The 23537-nt window shown below is 42.1% G+C and overlaps 3 protein-coding genes across 4 annotated transcripts in view; 2 read left to right on the plus strand and 1 right to left on the minus strand.

The window, feature by feature from the left end:
* Window positions 1-4944, plus strand: part of btbd7 (BTB (POZ) domain containing 7) — a 36494-nt gene extending 31550 nt beyond the window's left edge. For both annotated transcript variants that reach the window (XM_061843123.1, XM_061843125.1), the window contains 2 exons: window positions 84-488; window positions 2457-4944. In XM_061843123.1, the coding sequence (XP_061699107.1) occupies window positions 84-488; window positions 2457-3206 (1155 nt within the window). In that variant the 3' untranslated portion in view covers window positions 3207-4944. The remainder of the gene's footprint in view (window positions 1-83; window positions 489-2456) is intronic.
* Window positions 4945-5749: 805 nt separating this feature from the next.
* ubr7 (ubiquitin protein ligase E3 component n-recognin 7) lies at window positions 5750-13013 on the minus strand. Its single transcript, XM_061843126.1, has 11 exons — window positions 12781-13013; window positions 12463-12596; window positions 10914-10974; window positions 10719-10814; window positions 10588-10641; window positions 10126-10231; window positions 9910-10031; window positions 8037-8225; window positions 7442-7598; window positions 7305-7366; window positions 5750-6435 (listed from the first exon to the last, which is right to left on the minus strand). The coding sequence occupies exons 1-11, from the start codon at window positions 12898-12900 to the stop codon at window positions 6352-6354; spliced, it is 1185 nt and encodes a 394-aa protein (XP_061699110.1). The 5' UTR covers window positions 12901-13013; the 3' UTR covers window positions 5750-6351.
* Window positions 13014-14578: 1565 nt separating this feature from the next.
* The window catches only part of itpk1b (inositol-tetrakisphosphate 1-kinase b), a 34464-nt gene continuing 25505 nt past the window's right edge, over window positions 14579-23537 (plus strand). The window contains exons 1-3 of the mRNA XM_061843763.1: window positions 14579-14859; window positions 15295-15472; window positions 22504-22528. Coding sequence (XP_061699747.1) covers window positions 15378-15472; window positions 22504-22528 — 120 coding nt within the window. The 5' untranslated portion in view covers window positions 14579-14859; window positions 15295-15377. The remainder of the gene's footprint in view (window positions 14860-15294; window positions 15473-22503; window positions 22529-23537) is intronic.

Here is a 23537-nt window from a genome sequence, read left to right on the forward strand (position 1 = left end):
GAGGAAGGGGATCAGGCTGCACAAGTTAGCTTATTAAAGAATTGGGGTGGCACAACAAATTCTATTTAAGTCTGTCTTTTCAGAACCCATCCAAGTTCTTTCCTGATGAACGTTTCGGAGATGAGAGTCCGATTCTGGCTCTGCGCCAGGTGGGTCGATGTCGTGTAAACAGCAGCCCAGCCATGGATAGCATGTTCACAGAGCTGGAGGGCGTAGCAGGCTTCCACCTGCCCCTACCTCCCCCACCACCCCCGTACCACCCCCCCGCTACACCCAGCCATGCTCAGCTCAAAGGAGCCTGGCATCCCCGCGTTCCCATGCCAACCCCCACCCGTTCCTTTTCCTATCCCTGCAACCGCACCCTGAGCCAGCGCCATACGGCGGCCAAGAATGGCGGCTCGGACTTCTCCTTTGTGCCCAGACCCCAGCCCCCAGACTCCACTGAACCACAAGCTATGGGCCGAGCCTTGCTTTCTGAACAGCAAGCGGTGAGTGTGTCTGTTCTGTCTTTGGATCTTTGAGCTTTTTTGTATATGCAGGGCGTTCCAACCTTTTTAACCACATGGACCAGTTAGTGTTAAAGGAAACATATAAGGCATTTTTTTTTAGTGGTGGCAAAAGTACTCAAGTTGGAAGTACAGATAATCTGTTAGAAGAACAGATTAAACTCCCAGTATAAATGTATTTAAAAAAAATTATAATGTACTTGAATACAAAAGTACAAATTCATCTTAGGTCAGCTATTAATGATACACACTGGTGTGAGAGTGTTTGACCCCTTGTTGATTTATTTTTGCATATATCCCATACTTGAATCATTCCCATCAGTTAACAGTTTTAAATATTTAAAAAAAAAACAACCAACGGAAAATGCAGTTTTTCAATGTTTTTTTATTGTTAAGGGAGAAAAAGTAATACAAACTTTGCCCTGTGTGGAAAAAGTGATTGCCCCTGAAACCTAATAACTGATTGGGCCACCCATTGCCGCAACAACTGCAATCAAGCGTTTTTGATAACTTCCAATGAGTCTCTTACAGCGCTCTGGAGGAATTCTAGCCTACTTTATCTTTGCAGAATTGTTGAAATTTAGCCACAATGAAGGGTTTTCAACATGAACCATCTATTTAAAGTTCAAAGGTCAAATAGGACAATTTTCATGAATCTAAAAGCTGTTTACAAAACACATTTGCCATTTAAAAGTGATTATATAGCAGTTAAATTGATAAGTATGATTCAGAAATCTTCTTTTTGCATCTAACACCTTCCAGTCTTCAGCTATATCCAGCGCGGTGACGTAAAATGAGCCAAGCAGCCTGTTCATTAGGTGCTGTGTGCTATTGTTCCATGCTTTTGTCCTCATTCTTGTATATTTGTTGTCGTATGATTCAGCGATTTCACGGTTTATTGTGTGCCATTTGGTTGTGCAAATGGTCCAGACAAGGGCAAGAGTTTCTTTGGCTTTCCAAGTGGAAAAAGAATGTGACATGGACATACTGTAGTTGTACAACCACCTTCATGACCCTTGACCTGCTTGCTTCTCCCCCTGTCCTTGTCCTGTCCTTCCCTCACAGGGTGTAACGCTACAGCCTATGCAACATGCATGTTTGTTTCCTTGCTGTATGTATGTAATGATTTACTTTTCTCATCCTGTTTACAATTAGAGCTTTCTTTGTCTCTCTCCCACGGCTAGAACCTTTGTTCAGTTCGACTAATTTACTCTGATTCTCTAACTATATAACTATAACTATATAATACTATGAAACCACAGAGGAAGCTTTGAAATTCCACTGCAACACAGTAAAACTCTTCCGGCATAACATAGATGCAGATTCTCCATTCTGATTGACCAAACAGCTTAACAGGACAAAAAAAAAGACAACTTTGGGCTTTCCCGGTTGCAGTGTGTCAGACTACTACAATAAAATCTTGTCTTCCGATACTACCGCAACCCTACTTTTCCCAAGTAGGGCACTTTATATTGTCAGATCAAATGCCACTGAATATACTCATAACCAGTGCAATGCAAGGAGACTAATAGATTGCACAAAATTATCGTCTTGGGGCGGTTGGAAATAAAATAAGGACAAACGTGCTGGTCATCATAAATGCTCATTCACAGATTGCTTGAGGTATGTTCACATACTTTTAATATGATATAGCTTAGAACAGGCAACAATGGTCTGTAGCCTGCCAAGATAGTGCCAGCACTAAAGGTTGTACATAAACATATGGTTGTTGTGTCGAACCATGCTCTAAGGTTGTGGTGTGTGCAAAGTAATTTCATTTTTTTGTCCATCCATTTCCTGAGCCGCTTATCCTCAGCCCCTTGCTTTCAAAGTAATTCTTTTGACTCCCCACCGAGCGTCTTGTGGCCAGGTTGGGAACCCCTGTTTTAATGTCTGGATCATGAAAGTCACTTTTATAAAGTATTCTCACAAGCGTATCTTCTTTTTCAGATGGGTATGGAGCCTGTTATGAGGGAGTTTATGCCTGACATCGCACTGGGCGTCTCGGTCATGTCGCTGAGGGAGATGGACCGTGAAAGCCCGCACAGCCCCATGGGTCCACCAGGCCATCATCTGCCCCACGCTCCCTGCCCATCTATCCGCCACAGCCACGGCCCTGGACACGGACACTCTTGCAAGAGACATGCTCCTGAGCCCAAGCTGGAGGTGCAACCAGAGTTCCCCGATTTGTACGACTTCTCCCGTCGACCTTCATCACCGGCCTCTGCGCACCCTCTTTCCACATTTGCAGGACCGGACCTCTACAGCCACAACTGCACTCCCTCCGGAACCTTTCAACCCCCCTACATCACTGACTCTCAGTCCCAGGGCCACACACAGGGACGGACTGGCTCAGACCCGCTACGGTTAGATGTTCTCGGTATGACCTCTCAGAGGCATGACTCAGTTAGTCCATCGGGGCCGCAGACCAGGGTGGGACATGTGCAGAGAGTGCGCTCAAATGAGACGGACCTGACTCATGGCCTTGGCCACCTGCGCTCTCCCAGCGGAAACATGGACTGCTACGAGGAGAGAATGGGTGGAGCTAGAGACGCCCCAGAGGAGATGGTTGTTACTGGAGAGTCCTCTGGCCTGGGGTCCCTACAGCAGCCTCACAGGAACAGTGTCAGCGAGGACATTGCCAGAGACCGCAGGTCACCCAGCAAGCCTGACTACCCGTACAAAAAATCTGCACTTTAACCCCAGCAATTGAGTTAAGAAAAGGGAATGACTGACAGCCCATTATATAGAATGGTCAAGCACTAAGTGAGTGAGTGAGTATGTGTGTGTGTGTGTGTGGTGTGTGTGTGTGTGTGTGTGTGTGTGCGTGCGCGCGCGCGCACGTTCAACAGAAGCATGGGTAGAGGTGATTGCTACTTAGAGGATGTCCTTTTTGTCCTACCTCTGCCACTGGGCTCCATCCATCACAGTCAGAGTCGGCGAGGCAAATGAGCATCCCCTCAAGGTGACTAGTTTGGATGGGTCCGCATGCCGATCTGTTGCTTGAGTCAGTACCTTGTCAATTGTCCGGGTCACAACACTCAATGTAGCTCAGTTGTCAAGTGGTAGTCCAACAAAGACTCCATTCATTTGGATGATTGTCAGATGGCAGGATAACATTGTCCATTTACAAAAAGGCCTCACAGTTGGAGGAGGAGAGCATTGTGATAAAAATCATATGTAAATGTCCCCTTGCCTTCTTCCGTTGTTTTTCTGTTGCATCCCATGCGACTGTTTTCTACTGTGCTGGTTCTGGCTCGGATACAAAGCTGAAATTGGATCTGACAGGAAGTAGGTCATGGGAGCTTGTCTTTCTCAGTCCCCGATAACTGCCATGTCCAAATTATCACAGCGACACGTTCACAGGAGTTCCCAGTAGGTTAGAGGTTTTGAGCAGGTTCAAGTTGTCTCTTAGAATTCTATTATTTTAGTTTTTGTTTTTTTAAGTGAGCGCATAGAAAAATTAAATCCTTTCTGCACTGTTTTATAGATAAATCCATTTTTCTGTAACCCTTATCCTCACTAACGTCGCTGGAACCTATCCCATCTGACTTTGAGCAAGAGGTGAGGTACACCCTGGACTGTTTGCCACCCAGTCACACTCCCGACAACCATTTACACTCATGATCACACCAATTTAGTCTTCACGTAACCCAAGAAGCACGGTTTTAGAAAATGAGCGTAAGGTGGAATACCTGCAGAAAACCCACACTAACGTGGGGAAAACATGCAAAGCTGCACCAGAAGGCTGGAGTCTGTATTTGATTCACCCAGGCTCAGCTGTCACATAGACAAACCTAAAGAGTATGTTTATTGCTGACCTGCAGCAGTGGGTGGCATGCGCTATCAGATTCGTGTTGGGGTTATTTGTTGATGCTGCCAAGCACGCGTGTCTGCCTGCAGCTTTATGCATGCACACTTGCACACACAAGTGGAGTGACAATCTCAGTACTGTACGCTCACATTTTTCAGCCTGGTCTGTTTGTACATATCAGAAGGAGCACAGTGGTCATGTGCTTGCAGACTCTTGTCCTAATCTTATAGCATCAAGTAATCAAATAACACCTTAAGCAGTACTTGAAATATTACATTTCATTTACCTTTAAACTCAGTTCTCTATGATGTCAACCAATGCAAACCACTGACTAATTCCCCTGTTTCCTAACATTCATTAAGCCAAGGCACATACTGTATTTTACATTAGAAAAATTTCACAACATGGACAAATTGACTTACCAAGTGTGAAATCTGCGCTTGTATAGTAGAACATGGTTATTCTATTGTATGAATGGCAGCGGGTGGATACACAATTTAAGTGTATTTTCTGCCTTCTAATGGAAGATTGGTAGTCACTCTATGTTGCCAGTATAGATATATGAACAAAGATATGTAATTTGCAATCTTCTAAAAAAATCCAGCTCAGATGATGGATGGATGGTGAAATTGGATAAACTGCATTAGTGGGTTGGGAATCACTGGACTAATTGACTGTTGTGTTCGGTATGGAAGGACATCTATCCGACCACCATCTTGCCCCTCTTCCTGGCCTCGGCACTCATATTGTTCAATATACTGTTGTAGCTTTAGTGCCGCAGCAGCATGTAGCTCCAAAAACCATGCAAGTCCACGACTGAAGCTCACTCGCCAGCACGAGCGTCTTTGTATAAGGGAAAAAGGAAAAAAAAAATGTAACAAAAGGAATCTTGTGTCAATGTGAAGGTTGCTGGCTCATATCGCTGCAGTGGAAAAAAAAAAAAAAGTGTACATAACCAGTCAAGCTCCACTTTTTTCTTTACGGTCTATTACATTTTAGTGTTAGTTGTATTTATGCGACGCTGTGTACTTTGTCCTGTCATGAACTCTCACTGCAAATGCATTCTAAAAATGGTCTCAGAATTATTTTCTTCATACGTTCTGCATTTGGGGCAATTTGCTCAATATCGTAGGTGATGTGGATTTGTGGTGTTTTGTGTTGTTTTCTCCCCCACCCCAAATCGATTTTATTTACGAGAGAATCTGAAGATTGCCAATGCAGAAAAAAATTGCCCCATCTTAATCTGCATCAACAGGGGAAAGAAAAAGCTTGATTCCTCATATTCATGCTGCGTAGCTCAATTTTCCAGGATGTTCCATTGAATGTGGTCGTTTTGCTCTTTGCTGTTGAGGTCAGTGCCTTCCCTGCCTGCAGCTGGGATTTTATGGAGATCTTGTCTATGCAAGCAAGCTCTTTTCTACCAGCTAACCAGTCTGCATCAGATAGTTGTAGCTCCCTTTTATGTATGTTAGTTAGCACCTTTTTATTTTAATCATTCGAAATGTTATGTTGGGTTCTCGCAGGTACATTGTACTTGTATAGCATCTTAAGAATTAATATTTGTAGACTGATTGTTGCATCTAGTTTCACTGAATCTATTTTTCTACTGGTGCCTCAATTGGTGCACAGCAGTGGTCCTCAAAAAATAAACTGGTTTGATATTATGAAATGAACTTGTCACGTTTCGTCAATGAAACAATTCTTACAGGTGAATGGTCGTTGACATATTCTTTACTAAACTGCCGATTTGTAACACTTGTCTGTATGTGTTTAAGACTTTTTCAAACATCCAGTGCTGAAACAAAACAGGTGACAAAAGCACATGCGTGAGGAAACGAGCCTCCTTGTTAAGTTTCAAAGTTAAGGCATCTTGAACAGAAACAAGCCTGCTTCTGTGATTTGCACTATTTCTTCTAAATTCATTGGTTGCAGCATGAACGCCCCTTTTACTCAACACGGGGGGGAAAAAAATGTTCACAGGTTTCATCAAATCTGCCACATGACTGCAGGAGCAGTGCTGCCCACTTTCAGTCATTGGTAGCCGGTGTTGGTCCTGCGCCGTTTTTTAGCCTGCAGCTCCTCGAAAAAGTGATGTACGGCTTCTGCGGTGATCTCCTGAGGGAAAGGGAAACAATGGCTCACCTTTGGGGTTTGTCCCAATGACTGTAGGAGATGGGAATTGTCGATAGTCGAATGAAGTTGTACCATTTGGAAAATAACCAATTATCTGGATAAATAAGAGTCACACATGACTTTAGCTCCATTAGTAGTAGGGAATGAAGAGCCCGCAAGGCCAAATTTGGCCTTCCTTCCATCCCATGCACATTTTGCAAGAGTGACCGCAAGATTTGCCTTTTAATCCTGTTACATTCAACATTACAAATATAGTTAAGTATCCCTGCAAAACACAGAACATATGCTTTTTGTATACTATATTTGCATGACTCAGTGGCGGCTGTCCAGCAAGCTGGCTCGCTTGCGCCTAACCCAGAAATGCACTTCCAGCATTGTGTGACAGTGAAGCCATACTCCTCCGCAAAAGGTTCCAAAACACAGCACAATTCTGGTCCCAGAATGCTTAGGAATGTGTCCAAAAATAATTTGAAGCCATTTATTCCTCCACTTTTGCCAAGCATTGCGGATGACGCAGCCGTGTTGTCACTCAGCCTCCCCCCCCCCAGACGAGTGGGAATGTAGCAACCACCAAGTGGGCACGTACTTCAATATTGAATTTGATCTGGTTATTTTACAAGCCTTATGCTGTTTATCATCTTTTGCATTAAATTGACAGATGGCATAGATGTCAAACTTAAACCAGGTCACAGACTCATTTTGATGTATGTTATGACCTATGAAACAGAACAATTTGATTTTGATGGAAGGGGACCTTTAAACCTGGGCTGCCCTTTTTAAAAAATTAACATGGCCCTTGAGCACAAATGTTTGCCCATGCCTAACCCACATAGTGTTGAGGAGGTCCTTACCTTATTTTCTGCTGCACATTGGTGAAAAAATGTGGTCAGTGCAGTCGTCAGCTCTTTATAACCTACAAGGAAAAAACCGTGATGAATAGGAGCACATAAATAGTGGAGCCACAGGGAAATATTGCAGTGGTTCTTACCGTAAATGAACTCGAGCTGCTGGACTCTGTTCATTGAACTGGTCACCGCCATCAGCGGGTGCTGCCCAAATGGCTCCGCCAGACCTCTGCTCTCATAGGCCAGAAGCGAGTCGGACTCATCCATGAGGAAATGAACCTGTGCGGCTACGTAAGCCCTCTGTGAGCCACAAATACAACAAAGCATACATTTATACAATTGACCTGTTATGCACCTCATGGGCAAACAATACTTTTAACAAAAATCCAGGCTCGTTCAGTTGCATTTATAATTAATAAAATGAGCAGCTCAACTTTTATTTCAAACATTGCAGCACATAAAGATGAAAAATCAAGTTTTAATATCCCATACTGAACTGAGGTGACAGGAAGTTAAGACTTTAATTATAATGTATTAATAAAATATTTAATAAACTACAATAATTCTTACCCCAAATCAATAAATTATGTCATGTAAAGGCAAAAAAGCATTCTAACTGATTTTGGGGCTAGATAAATTAACCCTTGATAATGTAAATGCTAAGTGGGGAATTTGAAGAAGAGAGCTTGCGTGCTTTAGTTTTCCCACCCCTGGTCTGGTCTGACGCGGGAGACTCACCTTGCAGCTTGTGCAGGTGCACAGCCGAGAGCGCCAAGTGGAAGACCAAAACACCGCACCCCGTCGAGGCCTCGCCACGTTCTGGGCCTGGAGATCCTTCAGCTTGCAAATTGCCGTTTTGGTCTCCCCGGGTTGGACTGTCATGTCATCGTGGCTCCGTTTGCAAGGTAAACTCCTGGTGGCCGCGGCCTATGCCGACACAGGGCCGTGAGTGTTATGGCGTGACACGAGAAACATAAAACACGGGATTCACCCAGCGAGGGTGAGATGATCAGGCGGTGAAAATGATTGCTTTACAGTAAAGCTGCCCTATGAAGCGCGGCCAAAGCTGTCAGCAGAGTCAGAGATGTGTGTGGGGGGGGGGGGTTGTGGGTCATGTTTCCTCTAATTACCCAAAAGGAGGCCTACTCTCTGGCCTGTCACGTTGCTCTACTGCGCCATCAAGTGGTGGGAAGGAATGCAGCAGCAGCTGCCACATGAATCCCTCGACAGTTTCAACATTACATCTTCATCCATCCATTTTTTAGCTGCTTATCCTCACAAGGGTCGCGGGAATGCTGGAGCCTATCCTAGCTGTCATCGGGCAGGAGGCGGGGTACACCCTGAACTGGTTGCCAGCAAATTGCAGTGGACATGGACACAGACAGTTGTACTCACAAACACACCGAGGGGCAATTTAAAGTCTCCAATGAATCCATGTTTTTGGGAATGTGGGAGGAAAACGGAGTGCACGAAGAAAACTCACGCAGGTATGGGAAGAACATGCAATCTCCACACAGGCGGGGCCGGGATTTGAACCCTGGTCCTCAGTATTGTGAGGCCAACGCCCTAACCAGACGCACTACTGCGCAGCCACATTACAGCTTGTGCCTTTTAATTAAAAAAAAAAAGCATCCACATCCCACTAGAGTATACAAAAAAGTAAGATGTGCTTGCCAAATACAAGAATTATGTTCATATACACGCGTGAGCAAAAATTTTAAAAAACAAAGTGCGTCAAAAAAAATTAACTAAACTGTCAATATAAACCTTGCAATCCTTTTGTGCTTAAGCCCTAGAACACACGAAGATAATCAGGCAGTTTTTCCTCCCAATTTTGTCAATTTTTGACCAAAGATGATTGTCCTACAAGATTATTCTGTGCTTGTTGTTCTGAGGTGTTACAAGTTTGTATTTGTCTGGAGAGCAGTGTCTAAAACGGGTCGGGGACGACAATCTTAAATATTAACCGTGTTCAAAATTTATGACTCTTTGTGTGTGTGTGTGTGTGGGGGGGGGGTGGATACTGTACTCCTGAGTCATGACTCCTTGAATTATGACATCAAAGGAAATTAAGAAATTAATTAAGAACCTGACAGGAAGAAGGAAGCAACAAAAACAATCACATCCTAATGATGTCGTGTTTTGTACTTTAGAACACAGCTAAAAGTATTTTGTAAAGTTAATCTGTTTTGGACATCAGCTTTCTACAAGACTCTGAGGGGGCTCACAGAAATGACTTGCCTGCAAAAACTGCACCCCCCCCAAAAAAAAAAAAGAAAAAGGTTAATTTCATTTTTACAGTGGATGGATAATTTGAGCTTCCACATACTGGATGGTGCTGTAGTCTGTCAGTATACTCATAAAATGTTGCATGGAAGAGACTGCTACGCTATCAAAGGAAAACGATTCAAGTGGTTACCGTAACCGAGGGTGCCTTCTTATACCGCATGACGACATATTGTGACACCGCTGGACAAACCAGTTTGTTCTTCACCGTTCATCACCTTGAAACCTCCGTGTCAGGACTGTCATGAACCGAGGACCGCCGGTATCATATCACTAAAAGGTTGCAGAGCTCAACTGAGATGCGCTTAAGTAATAAGAGCCCCACCTCCTCCTCCTTGATTTCAAGACTGGTGGACGGTTCTTCAGTGATAATTTTACTGGACTCTGAAACGGTCCGCTTTTCTTCTACTTCCAAGACACCCACCTCTTCATCCTCGTTGGGTGAAACTGAAAAGGGGACAAACGTGTCATGAGTGCAACGTGTCAGGCGCTGGCGCCTTTGATCTTGTCACCTTGGGGGGGGGGGGGGGGGGGGGGCTACCTGCAAAGTGAGCAGCATACGTCCACAAGAAAGGAGCCTTATTCATGCAGGCCTCGCAGACCATCTCCTGCAACTCCTCGGGCTCGGCAACCGTGCAGTGCAAATGCTGAAGGGAGCCGCGGAAAAAAATGCTCACATAATTATACATTTAACAAATTACCGTAATTTCCAGTGTTACCTAGTGTTAGCATTAGCACGGCTGCTTTAGCGTTAACCCCTCTGTGTATCGTCTTTTTTTGTAAATATCTCTTGTTTCAATGCGGGCACTTGCGGGTTTTACACGGCTGCAGCCTATGTATGCACCAAATGGTATTTCTTTACAAATGTACTGGGTGAGACTTATAACCAGGTGCCTTCTCGAGGCATGGAATTACGGTATTTTTTTTTCTTTTAAAAAAACATCTTGAATTATAATAATGTGAATTAGACCATATTAATACACAAGGAGAGATGAACGTTTACCCTGGTATGAAACCAATCCTCACAGACGACACACTGAATCATCTCATCGTTGACCTGTGGAGAGTCGACTTGAACTTAGTAAACATCAGAAGGCGAGCGAACGCAAGGTACTGACGGAACAAACTGTCGACCTGATCCTCCATGTCAGGAAACGGCCGGCCGCACGAGCAGTAGCAGCCGAAGAAGTTGTGGTTGTAAAGGTTTTTCGCGTTTTCCTCATCTTTGGTCTGTCAGAGCAGAGGGTGACCGCGATCAGGAAAACGCATTCAAAACGAGTTGACCTCGTGAAGGCCGAAGCACGAGCTGCTCAACTCCTCGGCACTCACCGGAATGAGCTGACACCGGAAACCGCCAAACTTGTTGTTTCCACAATCGCAGCGAAAATTTCTGTGTCACGGAAAGCAGGAAGGAATAATTTTTAATTTAACCAAATCATGAACATCGCTGCACTTCTGTGTTCACGCACGCCTCCTGTTACATCAGAAACTTTTTGCGGTCTGCATGAATGCACAGATGGAATACTGAAGTCAAGCCCTATGTTGGCAAAGGTTGTGATTGTTATGTCTTGAGTGGAAGCTTGTTGAGACACGGCACTCAGAGCAAGAAGACAGTGTGTGTGTGTGTGTTAAATGTGTCAAGTGCTCGAGACACAGAAACTCCATAAAGCAATGTAATTTATTGTTTTGAAGCAATGATATTCTCCAAGATATTCTACAAGTGTGGCTATGGAAAGCATGAAAACCTGATGACCCGTTACAGGTAATGCACTGAGAGCAAATATAGGCAGCGGTAAGGGCATGTTATTATTTGTCCTGACAGTTGAAGCATGACCGTAATTATGATTTTGTCCAAGTGTTTTTTTTTTTTTAAACTTACAATTGTTTAATTGTTCGCTTAGTTTTGTTTGTGGTTGACAAGGCATGTTGGAAAATGCAGGGGTAATGTGCTCAGTGTCAATGTGTGTTAGATGACCTTTTATTATCACCGCCATGTTATTAAATTGAATACATATTTGAAAACACTTGGTTGTCATCATAGGCCCCCGCCAGGGGTGTAAGACTACACCCAAAAAATCAGTTTGGTTTGTACCTTGGTACCTTTTTTTTCCCCACTCACACTGGGTAAAATCAGGGAATAATATGCAAAACAATTTGTGGGTTTTTATGGAGAAAGAAACAAACAAAATAAAGCAATGGCTTTTGTTTTGCGGAAAGTGCAAGTGCGTTTCTTCTTTTTAGAAAATGAACAATGTAGCCCAGTAGCAGTTCGAACAGCGTGAATTATTATGCTATGAAAACACTACTTCTTCTTCTTTCGGCTTGTCCTATTAGGTGTCGCCACAGCGTGAGATCTTGTTCCATCTAAGCCTATATCTTGCATCCTCCTCTCTAACACGCACTCTCCTCATGTCCTCCCTCATAACATCCATCAACCTTTTCTTTGGTCTTCCTCTCGCTCTTTTGCCTGACAGAGCCATCCTCAGCACCCTTCTACCAATATACTCACTTGTAATAAAAACACCAAAATTGGCATTGGCTCCGGTTTTATGTAGCACTTTAAATGCCGCTGGAGTTTGAATTTGTTTTGTTTGTTGTTGGCATTAGCGTGCCATGATCTCTGCTAGCCAGAAGCTGAACTGCACTGTATTTGTTTACAGACTACGCCCGGGCCAGTTACAATTCTAGCAGAATCAATTCTCTGCACCTCATCAAACATATTACATAAATGGCCATCCATTTGGTTATTATCATTCGCTTCATTGCCCAGTTTCCAACCAAAGTCGAGGAAAATGTGAAGCCAATTTTTATGGCCCAAGAAGAAAAAAATAAATGGTGGGCCAGCACTATCCTACGAGCCTGAGGTTCAACACCCTACCTTTTGGTGTACAGTTCAAAGATGTCATGCCCATCGTGGCATTTGTTGACACAAGCCAGGCAAATGCCAGCAGGCTGTGCGGGACTGGGAGTGCAAGTGTTGCATGCGAACACCGCCTGCCTCTTCACGTAGCCCTGCAACAAAGCACACACACAAATTGGGCTTAAAAGACCGCAAAAAAAGTGGCCAGGATGCACACGATCACAACGCATGAAGTCGAGTTCTCCAGGAAATAAATGTACTGTTTGTTGTGTCATTCATTAGGGCGAGTGCAACATTCCAATGCATGGAGGGGAGAGACAAAGGCATGTTTCCTACCCGTGAATAAGAGCAGTTTTCTTGGTCACTTCCTGCTAGGACACAAAAAGCATGCTCCAGCTCTTCCTCGTTCGCAAGAAGATCGTCAAGGTTGGACTCTGCTGTCTTTGTCTCTGCCATAATGTGGGAGAAAACGGGGGAGAAAACGAGTGTAAGATCAACAGTCGTGTGGTGAGGAAGGGCAGAATAATGTTGCACTTCCGGGCGCGAGTTTGGAGCCGAGACCGCGTGGAGGAAGTGGCGTAGTTCAGGTACCGCCCACAAGCCTGACTGCATTGATTTGAGCGTGAGGAACGTAAATAATCAAAAACATTTGTTCACGATTTATTTTTAGATGTCTATTTCGAGATCAGTTCGCAAGTATTTTTCCTAAGTAATGTTTGCTCCTTGTGTTCAAAAAAGTAGCCCAACAGATGGCGCCACTACCTGTTTTTTTCCCCCTTTTTCATCATTTGCGTTGCAGTCATTACATTTTTTCTTTGGTTGATTATTATCAGGTTCACCAATCAGACATTCATTAACCAGGACAAAAAAAGGAAGCAAAGACACCAGTTCAAGTCTCGCGAGGAGAGAGGAGAGGAACTGTCTCGTACAATTCACCACTGCACTCTCTGATTATCCTCTCCTCAGCACCTCTATTTATTTAATTTTAAGACGCCCCTTATTTACATGGTTGTTACGAAAAGGAGACGACAAGCAAAACACTTTGAAACAAGGTGTACATGTTTGTTCATGTGCGTGTGCATTTGTGGAAGATTGCTGAATACATGTGTGGTCATCATTTCTTTAACATTTCATTTCCTGCTAGGAGGCTGCCACGTTATCTAGGGCAGAGCAAAGCATTTCTTTATTGGAAGCAAATGTATGATAATTATGATCACAATTATTCCTACAACTATGAATTCAAATATGGTGTTTGACCAGTACTGATGGATTATGACCTAAATGCAATTGAATAACAGCGAATTGACTGATGTTGCTCATGTTAAAACTGGCTGAGAAAATGTGTTCCATGAAGAATAATGTTGTGTTGCTTTTTTCACATACCGCACGTGCACTTTTAAATTATTTGAACATGTAAATATTACATGTTTAAGTTTGGTGCATTGTGTTAACTATACGTAGTTATTGGGTTGCGATGCTGCTTTATGTAATAATGAATGTTAAGGTGTTGTTCCCATAAATATAAAGTTTATGTCTGTTTATGCCGGTAATTCATCAAATCTCAATCCATCTAACCTAAAGATAGAATCTAATTCTTTGCAAATATCTTTGTTTAGCTCTCCATGTCAGAGCGAACAATAAAAAGCTCTTCCATTTAACGGCAGAAGGTACAATTTACCCTTTTAGCTCCTGCTGCCATTCAAGCAAAATTAACTTTGTGTACAATTAAATAAGCATAGATTCCACATATAATCACCATTTCAGTATTCATAATTCTGTTGGAATTTTTGTTTGGTGGTGTGCCTTGACCTTTCTTTCTCCTGTAAAATGTGTGCCTTGGGTGATCAAAAGTTGGGAACCTCTGATCTACATCATTCTATTCATGTGCTGGAACTTTGATAACAGGAACAGGAACCACAGGCTCGACTTCTTTGCCCGCATTCGGTTGCTGTTGCAGACCATCGTAAATTTCATGTTTCAATCTGTTCCCGACGATTTAGAGTATTATTACCGTGAAACAAACAAAACAAAAAAAAATTCGCGTGAGTACTATTGGGTACCGTTGCTTTCATTGACAGCTAATTGAATGTACGAATAAGGGACACCTAAAAGAATGAGGATCACAGTGAAAAGACGAGAAACGAAAGAGGAATTGGCTATTTCCGAGTAGTACTTGGAGGCAGCAGCAGCCTCCAGGATCCTGGGTGTGTGCACTCAGTCAGTCAGTCAGCACAGGCAGGCGGAGAAAACACCAGCAGCCACATCGCAACGGGAGTCCAGCAGCGCCTGTCAACTGTCACCTTGCCTGGAAACTTCTCCCCTTTGCTCCATCTGCTGGGCCGAGAATGGGAAACTACCCGAGCTAGTTCTCGAAGAGGACCTGCATTCAGGGGCGGACTGCCCAAAAAGTGCCAGGTTTGTTAGCTCTCCCAGCCGCGGCGTCTCGTCGCCAGCGTTATTCGCAGCCAAGGCACCTTTTTCAGGTCTGGGCCAACACGCCTGAAAATGTGCCAAATGCGACATTTCCGTATCGCCTTGCTCCCCGTTTTTTACATTTGCGATTTACTAGCGCTCGAATGCAGTCCCATCGTTTGGAACTAGCGAGCTAGCCAGCTAACATTAGCAAGTGAAGTTAGCTCGGAGGGGCGCGTGCATGAGTTTGAGTGATGCTCCACATAATTTGTCAGGCTTCCAAGTCGTCTTGTAATTGTTTAATTTTGTTGTTGTTGGCCTCAGACTTGACAAATATGTGATAGGTGTTTGTCTGTTTGCACATTATTCGTATTGCAGTGATGAGATTTCACCCAGCTTTCCTGTCTTTATTTTTGTTGTTTTGTTTTTTCTTTTTAGATCGTTCCCTCATCCAGTCAAGCAGCCAGTGAGTCAGTCCCATCCTTCACGTCCAGGGAGGGGATCCAGGAGCCTCTGTGGAGATGCAGACCTTTCTAAAAGGCCGGAGAGTCGGCTACTGGCTCAGCGAGAAGAAGATGAAGAAACTGAATTTTCACGCTTTTGCGGATTTGTGCAGGTATGTGACATTGTTTTGAGGAGCTGACATTTGCACAAGCGGCAGACACACAAAATAAAGTCCAACGCAAGCCATTCCATGAGGCTGGTTGACCTCCAAATTTTTAATTTAACAGCACAAATATGTGTAGGAAATAGTGTGAAACGTAGTGGTTTAGGACAGTTACTTGGCTCACCTTGTCCTGGGTGGAGGTTCAAATGCAGCGATTGATTGACAACCTATCAGTTATTAAATGAATCAAAAAATAGCGGTACTTTAATACTCGCTCATCTGAAAATGATCCAAATGGTCAGAATTTCCGCCTCTCAACATTAAATATTCGGTTTAGTATTGTCCTCCATAAAAGCACACTGATTATCTTTGTGTTTAAACAAAATAATATATTTGCAAACATGTGCTTTTCCTTTGGAAAACAATGATTAACATTTTTGCCCATTTCTAACAAGGTGCAGGCCAAACCTGTTTATAGTTTATACATTGTCAGGTTAAAATCATGTCTTCTTTTTTTTATTATTTTTATTATTAGAAGGATTGAAAATTTAGAAAGGATGGGGTTGAAAAAGTTTTTTGTTCAATCATTCATTCATTAAAATAACCGTTAGTTGAAGCCCTTATCCTCGTGGGATTTGCTTGTTCTCCCTGTGGTTGTGTGGGTTTTCTCGGTGTATTCCTCCCACAATCCCAGAACCTGCACATCCGGTAAACAATAAAAATCTCTAAATTCCTTCCCATCAGTGGGAAACGCTGGTTTGTCTGTTACTTCTCCGGGCATTGACTCAATTGCAGCTGCACTGTTCTGGTTGTCTCACCTCGCTGAGCAACGCCATCCCTAGAACCCTGCTTGTGTGCCTCATGTCAGCTGATCTGCTGCTTGTTGAGATACTAAAGGTCTAGGCAGAAGCTCAGAGGTGATCGGGCCTTTTCCATTGCTGCTCTCCCACTGTGCAATGACTTCCCTCTCCACATTAGAGAATTCCCCTAACTGTCCATTTTTTGTCTTTAAAAGACATTTTCATTCTTTGGCTTTCAACTCAGTTTAGGACTCAGCATTTGTTTTACTGTTTTAAATTCCTCTTGTTTATTATTTATTGGCAATTGAATTGCTTGAATATGTAAATAATTATTTCTTGACCAAGACCCAATGAAGTCTCATCAGTTCCTCCAATGCTAGGTAGGATGTTTGTAGGGCACGTAACCCTAAAATGTGCATACCCAGGCTAACTAACTTTGTCCTCTCGGATCATCCTGGATGGTTAACTAGTCCTCAAGTCGGATGCAAAGAAACTTTCCAATTTTCATCTCATATTTCTTTAAATCTCTTATTTTCAATCGACATTTATGATTTGATTTGCAAGTTATTAGTATAAAACAACCTAGTATGAAGTCCATCCATCCATTTTCTTTGCCGCTTATCCTCATGAGGGTTGTGGCGAGTGCTAGAGCATATCGCAGCTGTCAATAGGCAGGAGGCGGGGTACACCCTGAACTGGTTGCCGGACAATAGCAGGGCACATGGAGACAGACAACAGTCGCACTCACAATCACACCTTGGGGCAATTTAGAGTGTCTAATTAATGTTGCATGTTTTTGGATGTGGGAGGAAACCGGAGTGCACGGAGGAAACCCACGGAGGCACGGGGAGAACATGCAAACTCCACATAGGCGCGTCCGGGATTGAACCCGGGACCTCAGAACTGTGAGGGCAACGCTTTACCAGCTAATCCACTGTGCCGCTTAGCATGAGGTCATTTTACTTTAATAAATGTGCACTAAGTTTGCTCAAAAAGTACTTTTTACACATGCTTCACACCTCCATTAGATTCACACCTCAGATGTGCTCACAAAGTGTTAATCACACCTTATAGTCTTTATTTTTTCTTGTTTTGAAGAAAACGTCATTCTAGCATTTGTTTAAAGTAAGTTGTTCAATTTGTTTTAAAAAAAAAAAAAAGTTACAATTATTCAGAGGACCACTCGTCCACATTTCCAAGGAGCTGTTGTCATAGGTATGCACTCATGAGGACCAGCTGTCCGTCCACCAGGTAAGACAAGACTTGCCTGTTTTGTAAGTGTACAAACCCGAGTATTTATTGTCCTCCAAATTGGAGGCGCACCCCAAGCCCCAAAGAGGATCACTCTTTCGGAATGCGACACAACAGTTGTTACGAAGCCTTCAGGAGGGACCACGCTTGTTAACAGGCAGTGAGTGACCTCTCTGCAAGCCATTTTAACGACTGGCGTTTTTTTATTTCAAAAGGAGAGGAAGAAGGCTGTTGTCACTTGGAGCGTACGTCCAATTTGGGGCATAAATACTTGGGTTACTTCACGCACACAAAAGACAAGTTCAGTGTTATCCTACCTGGCCTTGCATGAACAGATTAAGCCTTCTCGGAGGAGAGGCGAAACGTCTGCTAAGATAATCAGAACAATCTAGTTCAGATCAATTCAATGCCCGGAGAATCGTATTCTGGTTGTGCACCCGCAGTTGGGTGGCGACGAGTGCAAGATGCGCATTGGTTCTTGCCCAAAGCATCGAGGATAGGCTTCAGCTCTTGGACTCAAAATGCAAGGGGTCATCAATTTGTTCCATTCATGGGACGGTAACGTAATCTGTATTTGTATGTATTCAGCAACTTGTCAAAGTACATCAATATTTTAGGCCCTAATGCAGTCAATCATAAATACAGTAAATGTGTAAATGCAAAAAAAAAAAAAAAAACACTTAGAGGCCACAAATATAAAACAATCAAAAAACACCTGTAGGAGGTTGGAGATTAGAGGGTCCTACAGACCCCCTCTCCATTCTAAAAACGGCACGAACTGCACTTCAAATAACTTTTAATTTAGCCAAATCATCAACGTCACTGTACTTCTGTGTTCATGCATGCCTCCTCTTACATCAGAAAGATTTTTGCGGTCTGCATGAATGCACAGATGGAATACCAAAGTCAAGCCCTATGTTGGCAAAGGTTGTGTTTGTTATGTCTTTAGTGGAAGCTTGTTGAGACATGGCACTCAGAGCAAGGTGTGTGTGTGTGTGTGTGTGTGTGTGTGTGGTGTGTGTGTGTGTGTGTGTGTGTGTGTGTGTGTTAAATGTGTCAAGTGCGCTAGACAAAAAATTCATAAAGCAATGTAATTTATTGTTTTGAAGCAATGATATTCTACAAGTGAGGCTATGGAAAGCATGAAAACCTGATGACCCATTACATGTAATGCACTGAGAATAATTATAGGCAGCGGTATGGGCATGTTATTATTTGTCCTGACAGTTGAAACATGACCGTAATTATGATTTTGTCCAAGTGTTCTTTTTTTTTTTTTTTAAACTTACAATCGTTTAATTGTTCGGTTAGTTTTGTTTGTGGTTGACAAGGCATGTAGGAAAATGCAGGAGTAAGGTGCTCAAACTAATTTTTGTCACACATCATAGTTAGGGTGTGGTAGTACTGAAAGTCGTCTTTGTAGACAGTGATGACTTCATTTTACAGTTACTGTTCACGATTGCTCAATGTTTGATTATCTTTAATTTGTCATAAAGTTATATTTGAGAAAGACGTCATGGAAAATAGAGATAACCAAATTCTTAAATAGACAACTGTTGTTCAACTTATATAAATAATGGATTTGTAGGCGGCAAAAATGCTTGTAATATACTGTAGAGTATTTTAAAGTTTATCTTTTATTTATTTTATTATTATTATTTATTTTGAAAATTCGGCACAGAATTTCTGCCCAAATGAAAGTGACAAATCCGGAGAGTGGACCTCACTTGATTTCGTGGACTGCAGAAAAGGATGTGGCGGGTGGCATCTGGCCCCTGGGTCTTGGGTTTGGCATCTGGCTTCTGGGTCGTGGTTTTGACACCCGCGCCTTAGCATCGTTCCTGTTTTTTTTGACCTTGTATGTTATCCATTCTAAAAAGTGTAAAATGTTGTCAGAATTGGGACGTGATTTTCTCGAGGACTTGTTACCTTGGGATAAATTAAACACCTATGCATATCAGATTTGGAAGGCGCTCCCATAGAATTTTAGCCACAATATCTAAACTATTACATTTCCTAAATATATATTTATGCATATGTATCAATCTTTTGAGTTGGCTGACTGTTTGTGTGGTGAAGAAGTGTGAGGGTTGTTGCCTCACAAAGTGACCTGATTGAGCCAGAACAGAACAGATTACCCCACTGTAATCCTCAAAACATTTTTAATCTGTTTTAAACTCCCAAGGAACCACCGGTCCCTGCTGTAGATCCTACCCAGACCTGGATCCACTTATTTTCAAGGTGGAAGGTAAAAAAAAAAAGAAGAATAAGGCAAAAAGCAGATTTAAGTGGACAATAGATACTTTGCCCCCGTGTGATGTTTCTGCTAGTGACGTCGTTTTCAGTAGTTCTCTTTTTGCTGACATTTCCCCTGTCACTGTTTGAGAAATGAAAAGTCATTTTCGAGAGGAAGGAAAACATGGAAGTCAGTGAGTAGGACTCTCACGTTAACATCAGCTGCATTTTGTGTTATCAGGATGTCCTTGTGCAACATTTTCTGGAGTTGTCAAGTACATTGTCATAACCAAACATCCATTTTTTAACTCAATCTTTTTTTCAAACACATTTCCTTTCACCAAAATGCTCTATAAATTAAATACTGCATGAATGTTTTTTTTCCATTTGTCATGTGGCATGCAGCTGACACTGGAACCGCTTGTCTCTCATGCAGCTAGTTTAGAGGATCCTGTGAGTCAGGTGCACTCTCTCAACGATGCTTTCAAGCCTCATAGGTTTATCCTGGGTTCCCTGTGTTTCCGTGTGCATGCCCATATGAAAACCTCCACTTACTCATAACTACCTTCGTTGTAAAATAGCTGATCCATTAAGGGCAAACTGCATGTGATAATACAAAAATATAATTTCCAATTTCACTGTACCCAAAACACAACAGATGAACACGTCACCGTAGTTGAAATATTTTTTCTACTTATTTTCAGTTAGCCAACAAGTTAGTCACAAATTACGTCCCCGCAACCCTCTTTTACATATATACTACCTGTTTTCCCCCCCCCCATACATTTGCCAGTAGAAAACTGCATATATAGTGCACTACTTAGGTTAGTTTATCATCCACAATGATAAAACAATTTAGATTGAATGTTTATTGACAAGATGATAATCTTTAACTACAACTTAATTTCTGCTACAATCCTAATTTTCGCTAGAAAGTTTGAAGTTGACCGAAATGCATACTACTAATGGAAATTTAGTTCAAAACTATTTCAACCATTGGCAATATTAAAATTAAAAATAGTCTTTTTCCGGATCTGTGTGCATCATAAAATCTTTAACTGTGCAGTTTTAAGTAACTTTTTAACTAGAGTTATGCACAAATGGGTGGTGACTCAAATTGGGATTAAAGTCCACTGAAAAAATGCAGAATCAGAAATTTCAGATTTAAAGTCACAACAAATCAAATAATACAATTTTAGTTAGTTACTTCTGACAAGTTGCAACTACTGCTACACCACATTTCTTTGGGGAAAAATAATAGACAATTTCAAAATGCCATTTCAATGCACTGCACATGGGCATGTGCGCATTTTAAAGGGAGCTACCAAGTTTTGTAGCAGATCAGAGATGCATGTTAGAAGTTGGCAAATTTGGGGGATTCTCAGTGGGTCTCGTAAATGGAACAGGAACAAGCTTTCTTTATCCCTTCTCTATTTCAACCGGTTACTTCAGGGCACTTGACACACCCGTTAAACTTTGTAACTTGTCTACATGTACTATCAGGCAGCAGGCTCATCTTCATGTATGATAAAAGACAAACAGAATGATGTTCCCACCTCCGCCGATAAAATCTTGTGTGCCAACGGTGTTACTTCACATTCTTGTGACACCAGGCGGCTCGTTTCTGTCATCGGCGTTCGTGTTCGAGACGAAATACGTATTGAACACGGGGTGACACCATTGACGGCCTCATTCACAGGGCATGAAACGAGCCGGCAGCTGCAGTATTGAATGTCGACAGTGTTGTGCAGCGGTGAATAGCGGTGAATGCTGTTGTCATGGGGATGGACGTACAGTAACCTCAAAAAGAACTGGGCTGGACAAGGCCGAGTGCAAAACTGCTTTTTGACCTTCCAGCAAATGCCAATGCAAGTTTTTGTTTATTTTGTTTTGTCTCTTTCAAGCCCTTTCTTTATTTATTTATTTATTTGTTTATTTATTTATTGGGGGGCTGGGGGGACTTTCTGTTACAGCAGTTCTGAGGCAGAATGACCTTGGCATTTCAAACTATTAATTTATGCACAGCATTTATGTGACCTGTGTAATGGTGTGAAAAATAAGAATTTGTCTTATCGGGAGTAGGGTGGTTGCCAAGCAATGACTTTTAATTGAATCTCTGATAACGTGTTCCAAAATGGGTGGGAGGGCATCCTATGTTGAAAGAATCCTATATTGCGCTCTCTCTCTCTCTCTCTCTCTTGCTCTCGCTCATGAATAGCTGGAGTGTAGACCTCAATTTATAACATTCATACGTAGTCATGTACTATGAAGATATGCAGCAATGCGCGCTGCTGTGTCACTCACATATGAAAAGGAATTGTTTGAACATATTCTATAGTGAATCTATCATGAAGAGCAATAATAGGTCTGATTCATTCATGACTTAATTAAATTGTCTTTAATATATTCAAAAAGTATGATCAATGTGAAATGAAAATAATGATCAAGAATTTCTATAACTTGGTGTATTTGGTTTTAATATAGAATTATCTTCCACCAAACTTTGCTCGCTTCCCATTGAGTTTGTGCTTTGGTTACCATGGCAGACTAAGTTAACTGGAACCTCTGCTAGTTGCTGGGGGGTAGCGGCACCCAAAATACCATACCTGGTTATATTGATGCAAGACAAAGTATAACTTATGTGTTTATACTAAAATATCGACCAAATTCCACATGATCAACAACAATCATCGTGCCTATGACTAATTTTTGTTCATTGTCTTGCTTTTATCTAATACTTTGTTTATTTTGCAGGAAAAGAGGGATAGAGGTCATTCAGGTAAGTTAATTTACTTTATTTTGCTTTTTTGTTGTAATAACATTTCGTCTGCAAATTGTTTCTTCTCCGTAGCAAATCATACATTCCATTGTCAGTTTTATTTCTCCTTCCCACTGCTGTGGTTCCTCCTTCTATGTCTGTGGTTATTTTCTTCACTGTTGTTCTCAGTACACTGCAGAAATTGTTGCACTTTGATTGAACATTATATTAAAAATGGGGCTTTGTGTACAAATAACTGTTTACTGTATACTGTTGTTGATCACAAATGCTAAAGTTTTAGCTGAGTCTTAGTTGTTGATATGGACCAGGCATTTTCCAGATTGTTCCAAACATGGCAGCTTTGTTCCTCCGGGCTTGTGTGTCCCTATGTTATAAAACTCACAGTTAGCAGTTGCTATTCAGGTTTCACTCCTTTTTTTTCAAAGTGATGCTTGTGCTTTGATGTTTTTTTTAAACCATTAACATATTTAATCGCTTGCATTTACAAACACATGATTCATGTTAGAAGTGTCAACATCAATTCATGCCCAAAGAGAGGAGTGGAAATAGTTTGTGCACACCTATAAAATGTAGCCTTTTTTTTTTGTTTTGTTTTTTGCATTTTCAAGGGAGTCACGCACGAACAGTTTTACTGAACATCTGATGGAAAAAGAATGCATGTAACATCCATGTTAATCTGATACACAATTAACTGCATTCTGGATACTGTGGTGAAAATTAAATAAATTCTGTTCCTGCTGGGGTTACTGTAGTAAATGCTGTCCTCGGCACAGGGAAGAATACAGCAATGAATGCAAGTGAGCAAAACATTTCCCTGTGTATGTGCACACTGCAGATTCTGTAAAATAGTATCAATCCATCCTTTTGCAATGCAACATCCGAGGGCTCAGGGATGAGAGGTGCTTGTCATTAAGATGGAAGAGTAATGGATTTAAGCTTTTCTCTGTCAGTCAGTCATCTTGGTGTGGCAATCTTTTCCCCTTACACTTTGGAATTATTATTTTTTTCC

Source organism: Syngnathoides biaculeatus, chromosome 15 (genome assembly GCF_019802595.1).
Source record: "Syngnathoides biaculeatus isolate LvHL_M chromosome 15, ASM1980259v1, whole genome shotgun sequence".
In the NCBI taxonomy this organism is placed as follows: domain Eukaryota; kingdom Metazoa; phylum Chordata; class Actinopteri; order Syngnathiformes; family Syngnathidae; genus Syngnathoides; species Syngnathoides biaculeatus.